Source organism: Podarcis erhardii (assembly GCF_964252035.2).
Source record: "Podarcis erhardii genome assembly, chromosome: 4".
Lineage (NCBI taxonomy): Eukaryota > Metazoa > Chordata > Lepidosauria > Squamata > Lacertidae > Podarcis > Podarcis erhardii.
Genome location: NC_138508.1, coordinates 75,423,465 through 75,448,555, shown reverse-complemented (window position 1 = coordinate 75,448,555; position 25,091 = coordinate 75,423,465). Strand labels below are relative to the sequence as shown.

The 25,091-nt window shown below is 39.8% G+C and overlaps 1 protein-coding gene across 3 annotated transcripts in view; it reads right to left on the bottom strand.

Moving 5' to 3' along the window:
* Positions 1-326: 326 nt before the first annotated feature.
* The window catches only part of GABRB3 (gamma-aminobutyric acid type A receptor subunit beta3), a 191,466-nt gene continuing 166,701 nt past the window's right edge, over positions 327-25,091 (bottom strand). For all 3 annotated transcript variants that reach the window (XM_081858985.1, XM_081858986.1, XM_081858987.1), the window contains 6 exons: positions 24,655-24,875; positions 14,993-15,075; positions 11,997-12,134; positions 10,655-10,807; positions 9,022-9,266; positions 327-2,729 (listed from right to left, as the gene is read on the bottom strand). In XM_081858985.1, the coding sequence (XP_081715111.1) occupies positions 2,379-2,729; positions 9,022-9,266; positions 10,655-10,807; positions 11,997-12,134; positions 14,993-15,075; positions 24,655-24,875 (1,191 nt within the window). In that variant the 3' untranslated portion in view covers positions 327-2,378. The remainder of the gene's footprint in view (positions 2,730-9,021; positions 9,267-10,654; positions 10,808-11,996; positions 12,135-14,992; positions 15,076-24,654; positions 24,876-25,091) is intronic.

Sequence of the window (25,091 nt, the reverse complement as noted above, 5' to 3'; positions counted from 1 at the left end):
CCAGTCCACTAAGAATAATTTTGGCATGATTCTAGTTAATACGTTCTTCCAAGAAAGCCATGGTCTCTAGCAAGCTGCCCTGGATTCCTGGCATATATCTAGTGCTTTTTTTCGAGCCAGAACTCACCGGAAGTCAATTCCGGCACCTCTCAGGTGGGCGCCATTGCCATTCTAAGAGAACAAGGGAGACATTCACGGTGAGTTCCGGCACCTCTTTTTCTAGAAAAATAGCACTGCATGTTGTCTCAATAGCAGGTGTGGTATCAGCCGAGACTAAACATAATTCTGCAGGTTTCTGTTTTCATATCAAGGTAAAACTTTCCCCCCCAAATCACTAGGCCAGTTATGTGAAATACCATTTCTCCCCCTCATATACGGTGTTCTCCAACATGTGAAAATGAAACCAGGTATGACTGGCTTTAGCTCAGTCTCAACATAAAACCCTTTTCTATAGTATATTATTTTTTGTGGGAGTGACATGCAAAAAGCATTCCTGTAACATGGAAAGTGGCCCTTTAACGATATGGCAGGTGAATCAGAGATTGCTTCCATATAATGAAAGCTACAAAATGTTTCCAGTGCAACCCAACTAGTGGAAGTTGCCATAATGAAATGAATGGGGAATACAACTGGCAAATTGCACCTACAACTTTACATCCAAATTCCTGCTCATCCAGTTTTCTCTAAGCTCCTTTTGATATTCATTCATCTCATGTATGCTAAGTTAACAGCACTGATATGAATGCATTCTAACTACAGGAAAACAAAAGTGGAACATTTTGCATAAGGAAAATGACTGAATGCATTTAATGCTGAAGCAAGACATTTGTTCTCCATTATTTATGGTTTGTGAATGTAGCATATCAGCTATACTAGCAGTTTTAGTGTGTATATACATATATATGTACAAAATAGATGTGAAAATGTTCTGTTATTGAATTTATACATTAGAAGTGCTATATTGGTTTAATTCTAGAGAAGAGAAAGCTGTAACATCACAGAAACAAAAGTATGATATAGCATGCAGTCACAGTAGCAAGCACTAGAAAGAAAATTGGGTAAATTATTCATATATATGCATATTATGCAAATATATCTTACATTAATCATGTTCTAAGAATGTTTGGTAACGTAAATGCATGGTTTTCCCTTTTCGGTTTTAACCTGAGGTGTCTTCTAGTTTATCACTGGAATACTAATAATTAAAGAAACAATGGGCTAAGATTATCATATCCTCCATTGCCTGGCATTTTGGAAATTTGAAAAGCTCTGTGGCTCAGAGAAGCTTGTATATATATATATATATAAACCTTATCTATTCTTTTGTGGAACTGATTTGTTCTGCCTGGCTGCTCTACTGTAACATGGAAAAGATTTGCAAAGTGGAAGCAGGTACAGCAGAACATGGAGCAATGTATAACTAAAATTTTCCTCAGAAAGAATCTCCGCAGATTATAGTACCCCTGCAAAGGAGAAGATTTGATAACCCTGTATAGATCAGAATAGATCCTAAATATGTTAGCAGCAGTTGCATTTCAAACAACATTCCAGTAACAATATGCTGTAGGGATTCTCTCCTCAAAATAATCCTATACTGTAATTGGAATATTAAATTAAAACATTATATAATGCACTGTATCACATAAGAAGAGGCTGCTTTGCTTCGTTCAATAGCTTCTTAAGGACCATAAATCCTATGAACGCAAAGCAAACTGATCTCTTGATCAAGATTTAACTTGCTACATGAGAATAAACAAGTGATCGCTAAAAGGATGATGCCCATTTTTGATAGGGAAACTGATCTTTGCTAGAATATAAAACACAAACCATTAGCAAAAACAAAAATTAAAAAATATTGATTAGGTTCATTGGTTAAATGATTAGGAAATATAACTTAGAGAAAGCGTACGTACCAGTGTTAATTCTACCAGTTAATGAGCAGTCAAGTTTCCACAAACAATATCACATAATTCTGATAAATATGGAATTGCAGAGGTCTGAAAAATATTTGGGTGGTCTTAAATGACTTTTAGATTTATCAAAACCTACAGTTTTCAGAGCACTTGCCTCTCCATACTTTTTATTTTATTTTTAAAAAATCACTTAATGCGCATTCTGCTAAACTGTCCGTTATCTTCCGAAAGTACAGAGTGTGTGTGTATATATATAGTACATATGTGTATGCACAATGGGTATAATACACATTCTTTCACAATATATGTACACACATAAACAGGATTTTAAATATATTTATATATATTTTATATTTATATATATATATAGTGTAAAAGTTCTTATGTACACATACAAAATAACAGGCAAATTAATAGTTAACTTGTTGAAGTCTTTTTTTTAAAAAAAGAAGAAGTAAAGTCAATTTAGTTGACATAGTATAGCCAGTAGATTAAGTTGAAAAGAGAAAATGTGAACGGAAACACCATTCTTGACCATCTGTCTATGGCGTTCACATCCGTTAGATCAGGAATTTTTATCTTTAGCTGTGAAGACCTTCTCCGTAAATGACTCTTCTTTGTGTGGGCGCCAGTTCTGTCCAATGTACGCCTTCCAAGGTTTTCTCGATGCGAACTCTGTTTTCTGTACTGGATACCTGAGCTGTCAAAGGATATTGTTGAATTCTGAGGATCGGTGACGCTTGTGGTGACCTCATTGCTTGCAACTTCATTGTGAATTTCGAGGGATGTTAGCAGAATATTCCCATGCATGTCCACCTAGTTGGAAACAAATTCATAATGATGGAGGTTCATAATTGTTTCCAGTAAATAAAAATATTTAATTCTATTTCAGAACAGAGGGCACCTTCTGTTCCAAGTTTTAAATGCCTGCTGAAAACTCTTCTGTTCCATCAGGCCTATGCAGGAAATTAACAAAACATCTTTCCATAATAGTTAACTGATGTCTGATTTTAACTTTTTAATTTTTTTATTGTATGGGTTTTTTTGCTCTATTGTTATAAACCACTTTGGTTTACAACTGCTTTTAAAACAAACACACAAACAAATAAATAAAATAATTATTATGGAAGGCTTAACTATTCCCCATGAAAATGGACATAATTACCATATTAAGTGGTAAGGATTAGGAATCGTGCCAATAACATCAATATAAAACAAGCAGGGCCTGAAACAAAATGTTGCAATGCAGACTCATTCTGTAACTGGAGTGCTGTTTTCAGAGCTTTAGCCAGTCAGCCAGGTAGTCACACCTCAGGACCTCAGATGATGCAGATCAGAGAGGGTTCTCTCAAGAGGGTTCTCTCCTGAGGGCGTTTAACACAGATGGGTCTCTGCTGGTGGGATGAGGAATCCCCCTAGACCTTTGCACGCTCCTGTGAGCACAACAGTATATAAAAAGGCTAAAGAGCAAATCCACTTTCACTACTGAATTGTATTGTAAGTTCTGATCAATATTCAAAATTGCATTTGATACAGATGCAGGCTACTCATCTGCTGTAGAACTCACAAAGTCGCTTTTACCTACATAATGATCCTTCAGAAAAGCCATTAACACTATGGGCAAATTCCGGTCCCAAGTGAGTATTGCTGCTCATGCAAGGAATGACTGGTACAACACTCAAAGTATCACTTTCTCCTCTCCCTGGCACACATATGGGTGCAATTGCAGTGAACCACAATACACTGACCCATTGCTAGAAACAGGAGGTTCATTCCACCTTTTATCTCCCAATGCAGCTCTGCCTTGGGTAGAAGTTACTCAAGCACCGGACATGTAAATATGAAACATTTGGCCTACTTAAAGAGGATCAAATGTATAGTTCACAATCCTGCGATGGTGGTGAGATTACATAGCAGACGTACCACTACTTCCCAAGGGCTTCCTAAGTCCCCAGGGTAGGGAGGTCTTCTTCTTTGGCGGTTTTTATTCTATTATTATACCCCCCCCCCAGCTGTGGTAAATGGAAAGAAATCGGCTATTTCATTTGCAGCATAGCTGAAGGCATGTGAGGGGAACGAGACGACTTAGGATCCTGCTAGTGCTTGGCTGCCCCCAACATTCCCCTGGAAAACCCCATTTCCCATACCCATTGCCAGAAGAACATGGTTGTATGTGTTTGTGTGAGTGTGTATAAGAGTCCTAGTAGCAGGCCTCTTTGGTGACAGAGCATGCCACGCCTAAGAGCCCCTCAGATCACATTTGCCTGGCTTTAGGATTACTGAGTGTGCAAGTTCAACTAGGGAGAACAATCTATTTGCTCTTTTTTATTCCTAAAACGTAATGATAACCAGAGGTTCCTGAAGATACTATTCACTCTGGTGCAACATATTTACTAGAAATTTATCTTGTCCTGCTTTGGAAAGCAAGTATGTCACTGTACTGTCTGGGAAGTGTCATTTCATGGCAAAACTCCCATTTGTTTTATGGGTCTAGATTAATTAAAAAAAAAATGATTTAGCAAACTTGTATCAAAATAAGCAGGCTTCTCATTTCATTCTTAATGCCAATTTCAACATATTTTTTATTGTGCGGAATTTTTGAAAGTGAATTTAATGGCAGACAATTCATGGTCCCTGAATCATTTCAATCCAATTTAATTGTTTAATATTATATTAATTTTAAGGGTCCCGGAATTGAAGTGTATTTGATACCGTTCACAATTGCACAGTGTTATTTACTTTACATTTTACCATTCTCCCCTTTTTTCCCTCTTGAAGTGGCACAGGAACTTAAAACAAGGGCTCTGTGGTAGTAAAATGAGAATGTGTAGCACCCTTTATCTGATCTGGCTTTATCATCAGAAGATGTTATAATATAGTGATCCACAAAAAGGTCAGATCCCAGAAATTAGCTGTGGGATCCTTCTGCTTGGATTGAGAGCAATATAGAAGAAACTGACTGATTTCCTGGCCAGGGAATAAGACAAACAGGCAAGTCACTAGCAGACATAATATTCCATTTGCAGGTTCTCTTGTCTTTGCACGTTAGCTTTTTCATGCAGATATAACATCCCCACAAGGCTTGGGATAATATGAGTTTTGACACTGTACTTATGCAACCGTCAATATACCTTCTCTAAATGCTTGCTTATGGAAGCAGGCGGTTTTAGAATCAGATCAAAACATTGTATATTAAGACAATGTTAGCCCATGGCAGCTGGGATTTTTCAACCAGACTATTTTAACCTTGTGCTATGTTGTTATGGTCTGGGCTCTGTGTGTTTTGAACTCCATATAGATTGGCCTTAGACATTCAGTTGTATCACCCCTTGAAACAGGATTGTGCTCCAAAAGTCAACCTATGCCAGTTCCAGTGTGTGCTAATATTGTGGACTCACTGTCACTCGGCCACTTTTAATATTGTCTCAAATGGATTCCCCTCCTTTTTTGGTTCTATTAGTGAGAACATTTGAAAACTACTTTGCAATCCACATACACTGTCTACGTTTTATTTTCAGTGAAGGATAACCAGACCTCCTGAATGCTAAAAAGAGGGAAACTAGAATTTACACGGAAGCCGTTTTTAAATGTCTAGTTACTTAATTTTCTTGATTAGCCATTCTTGCCTTTCAAATAATTGTTTCTTTTATTGTAAATTGCTTTGTGACTTTCGTTGTTGGAAGCAATTCATAAATTCAATAAACCTAACTTAAAGGTAAAGGCACCCCAGACCATTAGGTTCAGTCGTGGACAACTCTGGGGTTACGGCGCTCATCTTGCTCTATAGGTCAAGGGAGCCGGCGTTTGTCCACAGACAGCTTCCGGGTCATGTGGCCAGCATGACTTAGCTGCTTCTGGAGAAACCAGAGCAGCGCACGGAAACGCCGTTTACCTTCCCGCCAGATCAGTATCTATTTATCTACTTGCACTTTGATGTGCTTTCAAACTGCTAGGTGGGCAGGAGCAGGGACTGAGCAAAGGGAGCTCACCCCATCACGGGGATTCAAACCGCCGACCTTCTGATCAGCAAGCCCTAGGCTCTGTGGTTTAGACCACAGCTCCACCCGCGTCCCAAATCTAACTTAACCTAACTTTAATGGACATCTTTAGCTCTAGCACATATTTTTAAAAACACTAAAGTCCAAATAAACATCCTGGAAACAGTGTAACAAATACTGCTAAAGATCTTAGTGAAGTGTATCAGAAAATTAAAAGGGGAAAGTTTTGTATTTCATTTCCACATACTACAGAAATTGCACTATTAAGTTCGTCCTTGCCACTGTGAATATTAAGAATTCTACTTGTAAAAATTTAGATGGGCTCATTGCCAATTTAAAAAGGTGCATGCTGAATTATTAAAACTGGTGACATGTTTTCAGTAAATGGCTCTTATTAAGGGGCCGGTACGAAACATGTGCAGGTTTTCCTTTACCACTCAATTTTAGAGCTCACTAACATTGTTCTGTAGTATATATTCTCAGTCCAGAAGAAAGCCTGTAATTATTTAAATATATTTAATATTTTCCCAAGTACAAGAATGGCAGATGGTCATTCAACAGGCCAAATTCAAACTAACTTGAGGACCTAGTATCACACAGCCTGCACCATCGTATCTCCCTAATTCCCAAGATCCGAGGCTGGAGAAAGTGAGCAATGCTTTTTAATAATAATTGGTACAATGAATGTTCCTGGTTGGAACACTCTGTTTCCAGGGACAGGATTTTCAGCTAACCATGCAGGACGTACTTAACAGAGAAAGACTGGAAACCACATTTCTCTTTCAATTCTTTAATAACTGGGAGACAGGTATTTTCTAAGCATTGCTCATCCAACACCTCATTCTATAGTGATGCTTGCATGGGAATAACATAAGCAGACCAGCAATGGGGGTATAGATTTGCACCCTGATAGTTACTGAGTGGAGAGTTATTGCATCACCAAAATAGTGGAATGTGCAAACCAGCCTTCATGTTGATAAAGAACAGGTGCAAAGCTTCAATAAAACACTTCCCTGAATTACTGCTGTAAAGTTTTGCATACATTTCTAAACACAACTCTAGCAACAAAGCATGCACACATTTGTGTGGAAGTGCACAGGAGTGGGGTGGGGTACGGCAGCACACAGTTTCGGAGAAGTTTTTTGGTGAATTATTATAGGTTCCAGCAGAATTTCAGGGGCTTCATATGAAAAAACAATCTATAAATATCCCTGGTTATATCACAATTTAAGTGTTGTGCTTCTCAGCCAAGGAACCTTGTGAGTTGTAAAGGGCGATACAGATATAATGGGGCGGGGGGGGGGGGCGGAGGAGATAATGAACCTCACAATAGAAGTACAGTCCTATGAGGGCCTTTACACTTGCAAGGTGTGCTGTCTTTCCATTTGTGGTTTTAAATGGGGGGCTACAGAAAAATCCCCTTTGTCAAAAGGCTCTGCCCTTGTAATGGTGGAGAGAGAGTCCATAGACCATGTGCTTTTACATTGCCCTATTATCTAGATGCTCATACAAATATTGTTGCCCCATTGCTTAGAAGAATGCCCAGAAGTCCTAGTTTGGATTGGCCCAGTTCACTTCTAGAAGACGGAAAACCAGAGATTGCAGAATTAGTCACAAAATTATTTGTGTGACAGCCTACAAAATAAGTCAGTTGTTCTTACCTGCTGGGTTTACATAGACCATTTACCGAAAAATATGGTATCTCTCCTTTTATTTTGCTGGATTTAACCCATACTAGTATTTGTTGTATTAGAGCACATTGGTATTTAACCCCACACACAACTTACAAAAACAAAACAATTCCCAGAAGTCATTGGGACAGTTAAACTAGTTTCAGATTGGGTCAAAAAAAATTACGTAGGGAGAAGAAATTATGTAAGCCTGGATGTGCTCCCCTGATCGCATGATAGATAACACATTTAGCCATTTAAGAAAAGTGGGTGACAAGAATACCACTTTCCTCCCTGGACATAGCAACAAAATATGCTGGGACACCATTTATAATATTGGCTTGAGAGGACCTATACAACTGTATAATGTTGCATGTGCCTTGAGGCACATGTCTCTCCTCTCTCTCTCTCTCTCTCTCTCTCTCACACACACACACTGCCCTTAGATAAACATCAATTAAAAATTCTCAATGTGGTGACTTGTAACAATAGAACTAGTAAAAAAACAAATCAGTACACTGAGGAATACAAACACCACACTTAAAGCCTTTCTTAAATGTCTAAACATTGATCTCATATTTAGCTTTCTCTCCTGCACAACACAAAAGGAGGCATTGCTCTAGCTATGCGCTTGCAGTTGCACATCGAAATATGTGGTTCTTGATCTCTTACTGCGCCAGTTGCCATGATCTGCATCAACCAAATATAACTCCATTAATATCACATTGTAAAGGGCCCTTTGAATTTAGAGGCAAACCTCGTGAAGAAAAGCTGTCTTCTTGCACTCCTTTAACCATTTCCTGTACAAATGCATACAGCAGGAAATGAGCGGAGGTTTTGCTACTGAATAAATGTGCATTTTGTTTTTGATACACTTAAAAACAACTGCCAAACATACAAAAAAACTCTGCATCTTCCCTAGTCTGAAAAAAAAGAATAGCTGACAGCATTTTAAGTCTGGACTCCATGACTTATTTCTCATTCTGTATAAGAACTAAAAGGAAATAATAAGCAGTGGTGGAAGTAGTAGTTTTTGTATGTAACAAAACACATTCAGTTGGCCATTTCCCTTATCCTGGAGGCACGGCAAGGGTAATTGGGGCAAAATACATTGCATTAAGTGTTAGTGTTGGGAAGAGAAGTTCCCAGGCCTGTGAATCCTGAACTAGCAATTTTGCTTATGGTAATAAAGTATGTGAACCTGTAGCCTACCAGAACCATGTTTTGCTCACTCTTTCCCTTTCTGAACTCTCTGTGTACTGGGAGTGTTTTATGTGACTAAGGATCTATTCATACTGAGGGAGGGAGGTGGCTGCGGTTTCTACAGATGCCAATGATACAGCTTAGCGTGGAGGGTAAGTACACTTAATCCTACTGATCCATAGTGGTGTTTTGGAACTGAAAACAACACAGGCTAGTAGATGATGTGAATAATCCTACCCGGTTGCTTTCAAACTTAGAGCGATCGTTGTTTGCTTTGGCAGTCTTTTCTGCAAGTTTCTTCTGCCTTTGAGGGCCTTTTCCAAAGAAGATGTAGTTGACGAAAGCATATTCAAGTAAGGCCAAGAAGACAAATACAAAGCAGCCCATGAGATACATGTCAATGGCTTTGACATAGGGAATCTTAGGCAAAGTCTCTCTGAGATGAGTGTTGATCGTTGTCATAGTAAGCACAGTTGTAATACCTAAAAACAGGAAGAAAGGCAAGTATATTAAGATCTTTCATGCATTTCCCCCTAAAAGCCATTTCCAGGAGCTTGTTGATGTTGTGGAAGAGTCAGCAAAATAAAGAGAGGGAACGCTGTTGTTTTATTTGTTTGTTTATTACATTTATATTCTGCCTTTCCCTTCAAGGACCTCGTATTCTGTTTCATAGGTCTGTGAATTCCACAAAGAGATCTTATCCAACATTTATTGGATGCCTGACCTATTACAACCAAAGTGGTTTGAAGTAAGACAGTTTCTTTACTGAAGAGTTTGCTTCTGAAATACCTATAAATGATTTGTTATATAACTACTTTCTCCGGACCTAAAAGAAAATTGTGATATGAGAAAGTCCTTTAAAAGGATGAAAGGAGATATAAAGGAGAGCTAGAAAGGGGATTTTCACTGAAATCAATTGAGCTTAGAGAACTGATGTAACCCAGTGCTTTTCAAAGAGTGGATCATGGGTTTCTCTGTACCAAGGGGTGGTAATGGTGAAAGTTGGCTGGCCCACCAATTCTATCTGAAATGTGTATGGAAACAGTTCCTTGAACAGATAATAGCTGGAAAACTATTGATGTTCCAACAGCAGGTGTTTTACACTTGAGAGTGGACAATGGGACTGCATGCAATTCAGTGCTGATCTTATTCTGGGTTACCCCATGTCTGTAAACGTATGTAACAAGGGAGAATCCATGAGGAACTGGGAGGAAGAAGAGGAAGCAAAGTGGCCAATATATTCCTTTGCCCTCCTCATCCTCCCCCACAAAGCCAGCTTGATAATCAGAGAAGGGCTTGGACTTCAGAAACCTTCTCTCGGCTCGGTCCCCCTTGCAACACCCAACTGCTTCAACAGCAAAGGGAATGGAGCCACTGCTTACCAGGACGAGTGAAGCAGTGGCAAGATTGAGGCTGCGTATATACAGTGGTGTGAGCAATGGATTGGCTCTGTTGGTTATGCATCCCCAACTTTGTCACTGTCTTTTACCTCCTGCTACCAGTAATCAGCATTGCTTTGCTGCTGGGAGGCTACTGCTGTGGCTCCAACCCCACTGGGCAAACCACTTCTGATCTGAGGCAAGCTCTAACACAGGATTGCAAAAAAAGCCCAGTGTGTAAAAAGTCTTTATTCGCCTGCTGGGGACTGTAGCTGTAGCAACTTACTGCATTTCTTCGCTGTTTGTGGAAATGGGGACTTCCCTCATCTGACAGCCTGTTTATTTTCTGGGAAGTGCTCCATCCCTCCTGTGCCAGTCCACTCACCCATCTGCATGCAATCCTTTGTCACCTGTGCTTAAATATGTGGCTGTTGTAACAACCTCCTACAAGGATATGACAGGGTAATGCCCCATTCATCCTCATTCCATACCGAGAGCAACTCTTGCTGCAGATGCATCATAATTGATCCAGAAGGACACCCACGATAAAATGGTAATCAGTATCGAGGGCATGTAGGTCTGAAGAATAAAGTATCCAATATTCCTCTTCAACTTAAAGCTCAGTGACAGTCTTGGATAGGCACCTATTAGAAAACAAGGGAAATAACAGTTAGTTATATATATTCTCCAATGTAACTATTGATGACGTTAGATTATGCTCCTCCTCTACAGAAGCAAAAACACATTTGATGGGCTGTTTTGTTACCTATAAAACCTCAAATAGAAATCACTTTGTGAGTTCACATTGAAGCTAATGCATATTAGATAAAGTATGTCATGATTCTTGAACACCGATCTGGTTACCTTTTGAAATTTTGTGAAGAACAGAGATATAGTTAATTAAGATTTACAAAATAATTTTCACATATTACTGTAAATGTGTGTGTGATGTCATCTCCACAAGATGGTGGAATAGCCTTCTTCCCCTTGATCCCAGCTCATGGATGTTTAAATTAGATAACCTTAAATCTTAAAAATAATTATCAAAATAGTGAATTCTGTCAGGACTTGTTACAGTGCTCATAATTAGAACAAAAACCTGACATAAAAACCTAATATTTTTTTAAAAAAGAAAGAAATATTTTTTATGGGGGGTGGGATCAATACTTATTTCTCCATTACTATGTTTATCCATTAGCTTGGCTATACAATTGCCTATACTTTTTTCTCCATTACCATGTTTATCCATTAGCTTGGCTATACAATTGCCTATACAGGCAATTCTCCTAAAACAATTTAATCAGGGAAATTCAGACTGGTGGCTTGGTTCATGAAGCTGTTTCTGAGTGAATTATTTTTGCTGTACCATTTCAGTCAGTTTCTGACCTTTAAGTGTTGCCCCTGCTCTTGTTTACAGCCCCTTATTATTCTCACTTTTAATACTACTATGCCCAACTGTCTGTTCTGTATGGTTCATATTTTGCAGCATTAATGGTAGGTAGGATGTTGCAAAATGTTTTCATATCTAATCCCTAAAATCACCAAGTAAAAGGACTTTGCCTCTAAAGTGCTTGGTTGGTAGTCTTGCTTTGCCAAAGCATCCCACCCCCACCTCCGCAAGCCCTACAGTGGTTTGGGATGTTCATACTTATATCCTTTATTCTAGACCATCACAAAAACATGGAATGTCGCGGTTGTCTTTTATTCCAGTCCTTTATTTTTGAAACTATGATCTGGCCACCCAGATTTTGTCACCTCTATGGCCATATAGAGACATGGGCATGTGCAAGAGAGCTAATGATGCTGAGCATTCAAAGCATGAGAAATACTTGCCTGTGGCAAAGACAACATTCCTGGACACAAGTTTGTGTTCCACAATAGAGAACTGAGGAAGTTCAATTCTTTCCACTCCAGAGACTGCATTATTCCCACCTCGCCAGTAAAATTCTATGTCATCTGTTGTGTATCCATCTGTCAACAAAGCACAAATGCTTTAGAATCATGGGTGCTTAAATGTAAAACTGACCATTGTTAGAGGACAAGCAATACAGAATCACAAGATAACAACCATAAACAACAATTTCAAAAAATAAAACAGCATTCCTCCAAGGCACAATTTTGTTTGAGTCTTCTTTGCCCCAGAAGAGCAACAAATTCACTCCCTCTCAAGAAGTAGAGCAGGGGCAGCCAAGTGTGTATTTCTTACCAAGTTTTGTTGACTAATAAATGTGATGCAACTATCTGGCTACTACAGACGTCAATCCCTCAGAAACCAATAAGCTGGCCATGGGCCTATTAGACACTACTTCTGTCTCTTTTCGTTAGATCCAATTGAAACATCTGTCAGCTGCCAGGATGAGAACAACTGCCCATCAGATGTGTCATCTATCCTTATTTTCTTGTTTATATTTAAAGGGACAAAAATAAATAAATCCCATTCTTGGCTTCATGCTAAGAACTGATGCCATAGTAATACATGTTTATTATACGGTAGCTCCTGCACAACCTGAAGAACTTACCTCCAGAAATAATATGTCTTATGTAATAAGTTTGTTACAGATAGTAAAAAAAAAAAAAAAAAAAAAAAAAAAGAAGACTTAAAACTGGAGGTTCTTTTTAGGAACACTTCAGAGTAAGAACAGAAACCATTGTCCTAACTCTGAATTAGCCATGTGATGTGGTCATATATATGGTCAATCTTATTGGTTAAATAGGGTCATTACGTCATCATGCAATCCTTGACTGGCTGGGATCATGTGGTCTGTGACCACATATACACCATACATTTAAAGCACATTTAAATCACACCCCCCCCCCCCAATAATCATGGGAGCTGTTCCTCACCTGTCACTGAACTACAATTTGCAGAAAATTAATATTCCCAGGATTCTTTTTGGAGGGCAGGCAAATGAGATTTAAATAAATGGCATATATGCTGCCTATGTGAAGAAGAAGCTATAAAAATGGGACCCACAGGACTAAAGACCGAACAATGAAGAAGCCATGAACAAGAGTGGACGACAACAAACATTTATGATTTGAGGGACTACATTTGCAGCTCTCCTCCCCCCGTAAGTATTGAACACAACCCTAGATATAGAGATGTTCTTTCTATCAAGACCAATCTCCTTCGAACGGTGAGCCCAGAGGGTCTGTGCTTCAGATTTTTATACTTGTGGTTCTGTGTTGAGGCACAATCAGGAGCACTGGAAATGGACCATTAAAAAGCAGGGTTTTCCCCCTTCATTAGCACAATCTGCACTGAAAGCAAGATGAAAATAACCCAATCTTCATGCCAGCCTTACAATGCCAGCAATGTAACCACTGCCAGGGCCAGGGAAGGTAGAAGCACCCTTGCATGCATGTACTGAAGTGATTGGATGCACTAAAAATTAATATTCAATCCTTTAAATAACAATGACATAGATGTATCCTGAAACACCATTTGAAGAACTATTTTTTTTTGTTTTTTTTTTTTAAAAATGCTAGAGTTGTACTGTACTGAAAAATGTTGAGAAAGAGTTTAGAAGTGCTGTGAGACAAATTCGAGGCAGATGGCCTAATTCTTCCTTTGAAATCCATGGCAAAACTCCCGTAACTTCAACAGGAAAGTGGTAGCAGGCCAAGCGTAATTTACACAAAAGTGTTCATTAGCGTGTATTGATATTTTAGGCGTGTAGAAATTCCCTATACCCTTTGCATTGTAGAAGAAAGTGATGGCTCTTGAAATACAAATTTAAATGATATGAGCACTCCAATTACGGAAAACAACTGGATGGGGGAGAGAGAGGTTTTACTTCTTACATGAAGCTGAACTTCTAATCATAAGTAGGTCTATCTGACAGCCCAAGAGGGGGGAGGGGGGCATAGCAAGATCACTCATCCATAATAAAGCACACTGAAAGCAAATTGAATCTCTGTGCTTGCTTTCCTCAAACTGAATCTGATTAAAACATGAACACTAGTTCTCTTGTGTTGTAGATAAGCATCCAGTCATTGCTCTTGCCTAATCAGAATGGCATTATATTTTCCATGCCTTTGGGGTTGGGTTTTTTTTTTTTATGCCCACAAATAATAGCAACTTAGCTACTACATATATGTACTTATATATTTTTCTACATACGAAAATGAAAAAGATCCCTGCAAAAATAAAAAAATAAAAAAGCAAAAATCAAGGGAATACAGTGGCCATGATCCAAACAAAAACCAAACACTTTTAAGTTGCAGTGATTTCAATGGGGCGAACTTAAACACTTGCTTAACCTTCTGATTTGCATAAATAGAAGCTGAAAGTCCATAGTTTTGCCTGCATCATATGCAACAGATTTAACATTAAGAAACTCATATTTTGTCCTAGGTTGTCCTATCCAGTGTCAGCTTCCGTGTGTGTGTGTGTGTGTGTGTGTGTTCAGGGGGCCTCCCTTTCACAGGAACTGTTCCTCTTCATCTCTGACGCTGTTGCACTTTCATTTGCCTTGCCCTTCTGGGCGCAATCCATATCACCAACCAGAGAGAGAGAGGTCAGGTGACTGCCCCGTCACTGTTCACTTGCTTGGAGAGGGGAGCTGATGAGGCAGTGACATAGAAAAGGGCATAGGGATCTGAATTTTGCCAGCGGACCCCTGCTAAGGTGCAGTCTTCAATAAATGCCTAACAATGTCAGCCCTTTATGCTAGCCCTAGTACCATCCTGAGACTTCAGTATGTGGCATGAATGTGAATGGGAAACCAAACAAATAATTGAGCAGCAAAATGAAAATTATTATAATTTGTGCTAAAATACTCAACACAACTGAATCTAGTAAAGCAAGTACTTTTATGTGTACGTACAGCTTTCTATTTCCAGTGTACAATTCTGCTCATCTAATGGGTATCTTCGCAAGTCCATCATGCAAGCTGCAGTGGTTGTAATTCTGAAACAAAATGCAACAATAGGAACTTTATAAGAGCAATAAATCAACAGTCCCTTAAATAAATATAACATTAAAAAGAAAAGCAAAACAGGAACTGATAAGTAATGTGAGAGAGGTACTGAATCGTTTGCTATTCCTTCACTAGGACTAAGCTCATGGGCGGGCAGCCTGTGGCCCACTGGGCTCCCCATTTGTCTCATCAGGCCATTTGGGCAAGGCCATGCTCACCTGTCCTGCACCTTTCATCCTATGTGGGGCGGGTAGATGTGGCTGGGACAAAAAGGAGTTTGTGGGCACCTATCAGCCAGTTCTTGGGACTTCCAAGCACAGAGCAGGGCTCCTTGAAAGTACCAACAGCGAATTGCTTATCTTTGCTCGAAGAGGACCCTGCACAGCTGAAGCCCCGATAATCAGCAAGTTATCAGTTACACAAGAGAGCTCCCCTTCAGAAACTCCTTGGTGCAGTTGAGGGGACCGGAAGCAGCAGCTAGGATTCAAAGCGCTTCCTCCAGGACTTTGAACCCAATTTCCTTCTATTGAAAAGTGTTTCTTGTTTCTTTTCACAGAAAGCCACCCATATTCAAAGAACTGGAGGATGCACTTTGAACACAAGCTACTTTCTCTGCAGAGGAGCACCCCACCCCCTTTAATTTTTAACAAGTGTCAATCTTCTGACATCACTGTGACTTCAGGAGTTAGAAAAGGGGTGGTTGCACCCACCCATCACAGTTGGACCATGAGGGGTGGAGAAGATAAGGATCCGGCTCACTGGTCGGATCCAGTACTGTACCCCAGTTTAATGTCTCTATTTCTGCACAGCCAAACGCAGCACAGAAAGATACATGGCAACTCTGTTTTTACTTATTCATTAAGTATTTATTTATTCTGCCATATCCAAAATGTTAATGGTAATTTTCAAATGAAAAGGTACAATGCTAATAAAAGACTATCCTTGTTAGTTTAGGAACCTCGCCCCTCAAAACGACGAGGTAAACTCAAAATGATGCACCCACTGAAATTCTAAAATGTGGGGCAGAAAAAATGGAAACTTTTTTTTCAGGGGAAGAACAGTTTTGAAAAATTGGAACACAAATTTGAACAAAGTACTAGGCCTGGAATTTTCTGCAAACCTTGATGTCAAGCTTATTTTACAACTGTTTTCCTTTTCTAATCCCTTACTCCTTAATCTCAATGAGAAGCAAATTATTTTTTTACCAGTTCCACTAAAAACATGATCCCCCCCCCTTTGCATATCACATGTATATCACACACATATTCGCTCCAGGTTTCCTAAAGTAAATAAACAGATACATAAACAGATGCATGCAACGATGTATATAACTCTACACAAATTACTTCTGTGTTGTTATTTATAAAATGATGATGAAGGAATAGAGTACCATATGGGGCACGACGCTTATACCTACTATATATGGTGGGGTTGTGTATAATTTTGCATATAATTGAGCTTTTAAAATAATACGCAGATGGCTGAGATATAGAAGAAGAAGAAGAATTTGGATTTGATATCCCACTGTATCACTACCTGAAGGAGTCTCAAAGCAGCTAACATTCTCCTTTCCCTTCCTCCCCCACAACAAACACTCTGTGAGGTGAGTGGGGCTGAGAGACTTCAAAGAAGTGTGACTAGCCCAAGGTCACCCAGCAGCTGCATGTGGAGGAGTGGAGACACGAACCCAGTTCCCCAGATTACGAGTCTATTGCTCTTAACCACTACACCACACTGGCTGACACTTGCTGCAAAAGGTGGTCCAATGTGGGCAAAGCTTGGTTGGATTAGAAAACTGCTACATTCCATACTATCTCCATCACAACACAGTGCTACTTAGAACCAAAGGCATTATTTGTTAATATAACACATGCAGGTTGAGGATCAAACTGATTTGACACAGAAGACTATAACCAACAATCATGTGGAAGTTCAGCTAGCATGCCTACTCAGAGGCAAATCCCACTGAATTCAATGGGGCATCCTCCCAGGTAAGTGGGTGCACAGGTGCAACCTTAATGTGTGGTTTTTAAACAAGTGCTTAAACATAATGCTTTATGCATTGACTTAGAAATTTTGCTACTCTGTGGCTTGATCATGGGAGCTTGCTATGGAGTTTGTCAGCAAACTTGTCCAATGAAGTTCAAAGTAAACCATTTCATTGAATGAGGGAAAACAGACTGATCAGCCAAATGGAGGATGAATTGGGATGATGGAGAAAAAGCTGCAAAAGATTTCTCAAGGGTTCACATTACAGTATGCAGGATAAAAAAATATATATTAACAAAACTCTTAAGGACTGGAACAGCTTCTGAAGAGTGCCTTTGCAGCTGGTCTGTGGCTTCAGGGATGGATTCCTTTTTACCAAACATCTGCTAGCACCCAGCTAATTCCCCAGGCAAGGTGCTCAAGACTATTTACTACAGGGAGACTGTATTTCTCCAGTATGACAGCAGCAGCTGTGACTTAACATGTACAAGTAACACCAAATGATTCCCCTTTTGAAAAGCATGCTACCTTAAGCTAAGGGCCAATCAAGCTTGTTTTAAAATGAACCATTCTGGTAATTATATAATCCTATTAATTTGTTAAAGAAGTGGAATCGTTTTGCAAGCAGTTCCAGTTTAGTGCACCGGACAAATAAAAGACCTGATCTTTTCTGCTTGCATCAAGTTATTTAAGCAAACAAACATAAAATGATTTGCTTCAATAAATCAAGGGAGCTCCTAGCCTTTATCGTGCATTTCCATGCATTTTAAAATGAATATATGTGGGCAAACACACTTTAAGTACTTATGGTACAATGATTTTCTCTGTGGTTTTGAGTTATATGCCTGTATTCCTTATACTCCTATATTGTTTGTATAAAATGTTGCACAGCTTGCACACTTGGAAGGAGCAGCATAGTCAAGGATTTATTTTTTTAAAAAAATAGATAAGTATAACAAAATTTAGCCCCAAGTTACACTTATATGACCACTGTAAACTCTGTAATGCATTCCTGTTTCTGTGTACAGTGATACCTTGGTTTATGAACTTAGTCTGTTTCAGAAGTCGGTTCTTAAACCAAAGCATTCTTAAACCAAGGTGTGCTATCCCATAGCAGCGCAGGACTCAATTTACAAATGAAACACACTCAACAGGAAGCAGAACATGTTCTGCTTCCAAGGCAAAGTTCACAAACCAAAACACCTACTTCCGGGTTTGCAGCGTTCTTAATCCAAGTTGTTCATAAACTAAGCTGTTCTTAAACCAAGGTATTCAGAACTAATTCTAAGAAAATTCAATGGGATTTACAGTACTCCCTGCTAAGTGAGTTTAGGGATTTCATCTTTACAAATAAATCTTCACAAAGGAATGTTCTACCACTTGTTGATGGCACATTCAGGGACCTTTAAACGTTCCTTTCCCCTTGTTTACAGGAAGCTTGTGCTGATAAGGGCTACCTCAAGCATCTTTGCAATAAGCCAAACCAAGCAGCTTAAAACCTAGGCCAGTGTTTATGGAAGTTATGTATCAAAGAAAGGAAGGAACAGTTATTCTTCTTTCTTTCAATGCATAACTATGTAGCAATACCTGACTACAATACAAGACCGATTCTTTATTGCAATATAACTAAAGTAGAAACCTTATCAAACAGTGGCTAATTGTTTTCAAATGTTGTAGACATTGCCTGCCTAAATGCATTTGGAAATATTGGGTTGGTTTTGATACTTATCTCTTCATAAATGTTATAAATAAACAAGTAAATACATTGAGCAGTCAGTTTGTGTTTATCTCACATTTTGTCCATTTCTTAAGCCACTGTGACCTTTCTCTTTGAAAATGTGCAAGCTGACTATACTTCGGGAAATCTAAGTGTTCTGTGGCTTGACATATTATTCACAATGCTCATGACCATGGTAACTACCTTAAAATGGGGTGAAGGGAAAGGTGGGAAAGAATAGGATTGTACAGACAATTATAGTTTTCAGAAAGTCAATTTTTTTATCCACAGAAAGTTATTTTTGTTATCTACACCCCACATTTTTAAATATGTGTGTGGTGCCTACAATTATGTCTGAATTTGTCTTTCTGAGTTTTTTCTGTATGAACATAAAATCTGCAGTACAGTGGTACCTCTGTTTACAAACTTAATCTGTTCCGGAAGTCAGTTCTTAAACTAAAGCCATTCTTAAACCAAGGCGCACTTTCCCTAATGAGGCCTCCCGCTGCTGGTGGCCTTCCACCATTTGGACTCTGTTCTTAGACCAAGGTAAAGTTTCCGGTTTTGCGAAGTTTGTAAACCAAATCCTTCTTAAGCAGACTGTTCTTAAACCAAGGTACTACTGTATATCTAAAGAGTCGGCTTCAGAAATTCATCATCTGGAAAGAAAAGCAGACCCACAGCTAAAGTACAGAGCTTCAACCAGAATCTGACCCTTCTCTCCTTCACAGGGTGAATAATCTAATGCAAGTAATCATAGCTAAGTGCCTAGTCTCCACCTGTAAATATTGAAAATAATGGGTTCTGGAGAGTGAACAGGATATGGATTATACATTGCCATACAATTTTTTAAAAACCTTACCTAAAAGTTTAAAAATCTAAGGCCACAATTCAACCCCCCTCTGCATCTGTGACGCCACAGAGACACTGCTATATCTGCAGTCCTGCTATTCATAGAAGTGGCAGAAGCTGCAGGGGAAGATAATCCTTGGGCCAGCTTGAGGCTGGTGCAGTGATCAGGCCTGGCCTGGGCTCAATACCAGCCAAACATGACTGTGGAACCCACTCAGGATCCAGCAGATCCCGAGTCAATTCAGCCTCTCTGCTTTGGGGCTTTCCACTCGACTCCATTGGTGGGGGCCTTGCCAATGGCCTTCACCTGCACATCAGGTGAGTGGAAGGGGGAGACATTTGTGTCTTGGCAGTGGGTGAATCATAGAATCATAGAATCATAGAATCATAGAATCATAGAGTTGGAAGAGACCACAAGGGCCATCGAGTCCAACCCCCTGCCAAGCAGGAAACACCATCAGAGCACTCCTGACATATGGTTGTCAAGCCTCTGCTTAAAGACCTCCAAAGAAGGAGACTCCACCACACACCTTGGCAGCAAATTCCACTGTCAAACAGCTCTCACTGTCAGGAAGTTCCTCCTAATGTTTAGGTGGAATCTTTTTTCTTGTAGTTTGGAACCATTGCTCCGTGTCCACTTCTCTGGAGCAGCAGAAAACAACCTTTCTCCCTCCTCTATGTGACATCCTTTTATATATTTGAACATGGCTATCATATATAAAAGGATGTCACAGCTCATGTGGGCAGCTCATGTAGCAGAACTGAGCGGCAGAACACTTGAGCCAAACCCTCTATAGCCCAGGATAAGGCTAACCATGCTGTCAATATGCAAATCATTTAACCTGGGTGAATTCTGACCAAACCATCCCATCAGTGGGAGTGTTACAGTTGAAATCAGCAGAGCTTGACTTATTTCATCTTGAAACTGCTTAACATGGCTGTATTGAGATATATCTTTGTTTACATCAGAGTGTATGGCATGCAACAATTACATAAAAATAAAATAATGACAAAAACTTATGTAAACATTTATGAGTATATTAACAAAGTTGTGTTGAAGTGTATATACCAAAATAATTACAGTTATTACAGCGACAAAACGATGCATGGTAACATGTATTGTTTAGATTGGCGACCATAAGTAAAAGGTAATTCGTATCAGTAACAATTGGAATTTATAGGAAGAGGGGAAGGGGAAAATTAAAATACATACTTCATGCACACCAGACTGTGCCATAAACTATGGACACTGTTCTGTTATTCTGTAATCAATTAAGGCACACCAGACTGCACAGAAATAGTTGTGTTTCTTTTGACCTCTTGCTGCTTAGAATTTTTGTGTCAGTTTTTTACAATAATGCTGTTTGCCAAAAAAGCAGAGACATCACCTTGCCAACAAAGGTCTGTATAGTTAAAGCTATGGTTTTCCCAGTAGTGATGTATGGAAGTGAGAGCTGGACCATAAAGAAGGCTGATCACCAAAGAATTAATGCTTTTGAATTATGGTGCTGGAGAAGACTCTTGAGAGTCCCATGGATCAAACCTTTCCATTCTTAAGGAAATCAGCCCTGAGTGCTCTCTGGAAAGACAGATCCTGAAGCTGAGGCTCCAATACTTTGGCCACCTCATGAGAAGAGAAGACTCCCTGGAAAAGACCCTGATGTTGGGAAAGATTGAGGGCACAAAGAGAAGGGGACGACAGAGGACGAGATGGTTGGATAGTGTTCTTGAAGCTACCAGCATGAGTCTGACCAAACTGCGGGAGGCAGTGGAAGACAGGAGTCCCTGGCGTGCTCTGGTCCATGGGGTCACGAAGAGTCGGACACGGCTAAATGACTAAACAACAACAAATCTCTTGCCCTGCATGCACCTAGAAGTAGGTAATCTCCATTAATTGCAATTGTTGTGACTGTCTTCAGAAATTGCTAAAGAAGTGCAGGCATCTGAATGCATTCTTATTTCACAATGCAGACTGCCAAAGAAGTGGACCCAAGCAGATACAACACCAAGTTTCCACCTGGCTCTGCCCACTCCCCCTGCTGGTACCTCCTAAAGCCTGCCCACAATTGGGCTGACATCGTGAGCGGGTAAAATTTGATTTCCCCATGGCTGAGGGGAATGTCTCCCATCAGCCATTGGGAGGCTCTGAATCAGTCTGCCACCAGCAGCAAGCTGTGAAGTGCCACAACTCTCTTACACCAGCACAATGAGTGGAATTTCCACACTCAAGTAGCAAGACTTGCCATGTTTGAAGAACAATATGCATACAAGTAGTGTACTGGCTGAATTTGCAGATAGCAGCAACACTCAAAGCTGCTGTTGGTAAGGTTTTTATTATTATTTTAAACTCTGTACAACACGTCACAGTTTCATATCATTTAGATTAATATTATTAGTTATATAATTAGACATATACAACAAACTAGTGCTTGAAAATAGTTTGAAGTAAATACCCTTGAGCTGATTTAATTTCCACAGAAGTCTTTGTAATTTACATCTACTCGACATGTTTAATAAAATTCCAAGACTAAATTGTGGATAGAATGGAATTAGCTCTTACATTCTGAAGAGATAATGTAAGCATTTGTTTTCTTTAAGAGATTTGGTGCTTTCAGCAATTTATCTTCAGAGCTTGTGTTTATTTGTTGAACTGAATTAAAGGTTGGCATGACATGAGCAACTTAACATTGAGTCATTATTTACTGCTGCTGTTGGGCTTTGGTCTATATACAAAATGTTGCTATTGTATGGCATTGTTAAACTGGGTGCCAGACCCCTCTTCTCCTTGGATCTAACAAATGTTAGAATTTAATCCAGGCTTCAGATTCTTGGAATAGCCAGGCTACCCTTCTGGTGAGGTGATAAACCTGGGTGATGAGAATTTAGAGTGTTAAGGGAGATTAAGGGGCTTGGCACAAGATGGCAGATTGGTGGGGCCCCTTCTCTCAATGGCATAGCTGTCAACGTTTCCCTTTTCTTGTGAGGAATCCTATTCGGAATAAGGGAATTTCCCTTAAAACGGGGGAAACGTTGACAGCTATGCTCAATGGATAAAGTCACAATTGAAAGTAGAGAGTTTGGGGAGCAGTGATGTGACCTAGAAGTAAAGCAGCAAGCTGAAGAGAGAACCAGAGCAACATTTGAGAGCAACATTTGCTTTCTGTTTGAATTTAAGGCTGTAGCTATGGGAGAAACAAGACCCATTCTGGTGTGTTCATGCTGTGAACCCCTCCAGCATAAGCTCTTAAAGACACCACAGTTTCTGCTGTGCCTCATTGCCAAAAGGAAACACAAATCCTGGGTAAGAACCTGGAACCCCTGGAATCTTGCAACGCTTGGATATTGGGGTGGCATGCAACACCGTGGTATTATAGTACTGGCTACTGAGGCAGTAGTAGAGAGGCTCTGGGTCGCTCATATTTTCTGCGAAATGAGCAGGAATGAAAACATAACGAATCCTGCTTTCACTAAAACGGAATGTGTTTTTCATATATCTTGATCCTTTCACAAACAAGACCATAGCAAGCAACACAGCTTCTTATTTCTGAGACTGGGTAGTTTCTCAGGCTTGATGCTTTTGGACTAATTCAGGGTTTGCATAGTTCTATCTTTTGGGAGGAAAGCTCAGGAATTGTACAGCTTCCTCTTTCAATATTACGGAAGTGGTAGATTTTATGGCTTCAATGCTGGGGAGCTGTTAGGCTTCATAATCTCAAATAAAGGTGTGCATGCCCCCCCCCCCGGTATCAGTATCCGTGAATTTAAAAACAAATTCCAAACTGTTTCTGAGTCGCTCTGTGCTCTGCCCACTTGGATCTGTGTTTTGAATTCTGAGCCACTCTGTGCACAATGAAGCTCTGTGTTTACACAGGGAAACATCCATCCTCTCTGGCCAAAGTGAGCGAAGTTTACAGAGGAGACCCTCCAGCATGGATTCAATCTGTCAAGTCCAGAGGTTTCTGGGAGAGTGTGGAGTGTAAAAATGTTTTGAAAATGAAGCATTTGATGTGAACTGAATCAATGAACATTTAGTGCAAACAACTCTGATCTGACTTGGGAGGTGAATAAGGGCAGATTCTGACATGCTGCTTAGTCAATAAAGTTGTGCCCTGATTTCACCCAACACTGGTGCCCAGTTTGAGTTATTTCCACCATACTCACAAGCTACAGGCATGTGCTTTCCTGGGCACTGCTGCTTATCATATGAATCAGTGTGATCAACTGAAAGCTCCCCTGCTGGCACTGATATGGAGACTCTCTATATGACTGAACTGATTCATGAGATAGCAGCCCTAACTAGCAGCCTCCCACATGGTGACTTCAATAGGAGTTTCGCTTTACCTTGTGATTCATTATCAGTGCTTTGGATATTCCACATCAAATATATTACACACTTTAACTTGTCCCACTAACACAATGGCATTAAGGGACCAGAAAGGCATGTTTGTCTGAGGGAACTGCCATGTAGAACCCCAGAGATAGGAGGGAATGTATGCTCTGTTGGGGTGGGAGGTAAAAGAGCAGGAAGGATGAGGAGTTAAGTTTCACACGTGACTAGACCTTGGAGTGCAAGTCTCAACAGACCACATGCTTTTAAATGAATGTTTGATAGATACTTGGATATGAGTTGGTAGATTAAATTTTGAAGCAAAGAAAACCTGGCAAAAGTACCTGGCACCAAGTACCTTGGTTCTCGAACTTAATCTGTTCCGGGAGTCCGTTTGACTCCTGAAACTGTTTGAAAACCAAGGCGCAGCTTCTGATTGGCTGCAGGAGCTTCCTGCACCCAACTGGAAGCCACGTCGGGAGTCGATTTGTTCAGGAGCCAAGCCGTTCGAGTGACAAGGTACCACTGTATTAGCAACGTCATTTATTCTCTGGGGATCTTTTAGAGAAACGCTAGAGGACGCACGATAGGTGGTAGAGGGTCTATGATAACTTAACACCAAGGGAACAAAGGTCAACAGCACAAAACCAATACTGGAAAAATCTCGATCACGCTGCTACATACCTGAGGCCATACAACACCGTACCATCTGGATGAAGGCGAATCATTCGATTCTTAACAGTAACACCGTGCACGAATGATTTCTTGTCGTTTAGGAAGTAAGTATCAGGCACCCATAGTTGATCCGCTACTCGGTTATCAAGCGTAAGGTTGAGAGGAATCCCAGCATAGGCTAGTCTTTTATCTCTCCAGTATTGTTGAAAATACATAGTTAGTGTGTAGTCCTGGTGGAGAGAAGAGAAGAAATTTAAGTCATTTATATCACACTTCTGAAATCAATTTTGTACATTTTCTTTGTCTGATACACTTCATTCTAAGCCTAGCTTGTGTTCAACATTTGAGTTCTGTTGCATATCACCGTGCGATTCTGTGTAATTAAAATGTCACTGGGTTGTTGCTTTTTTAAAAAGAAAACGTGTAGGGAAAGATTCAACTTTTTA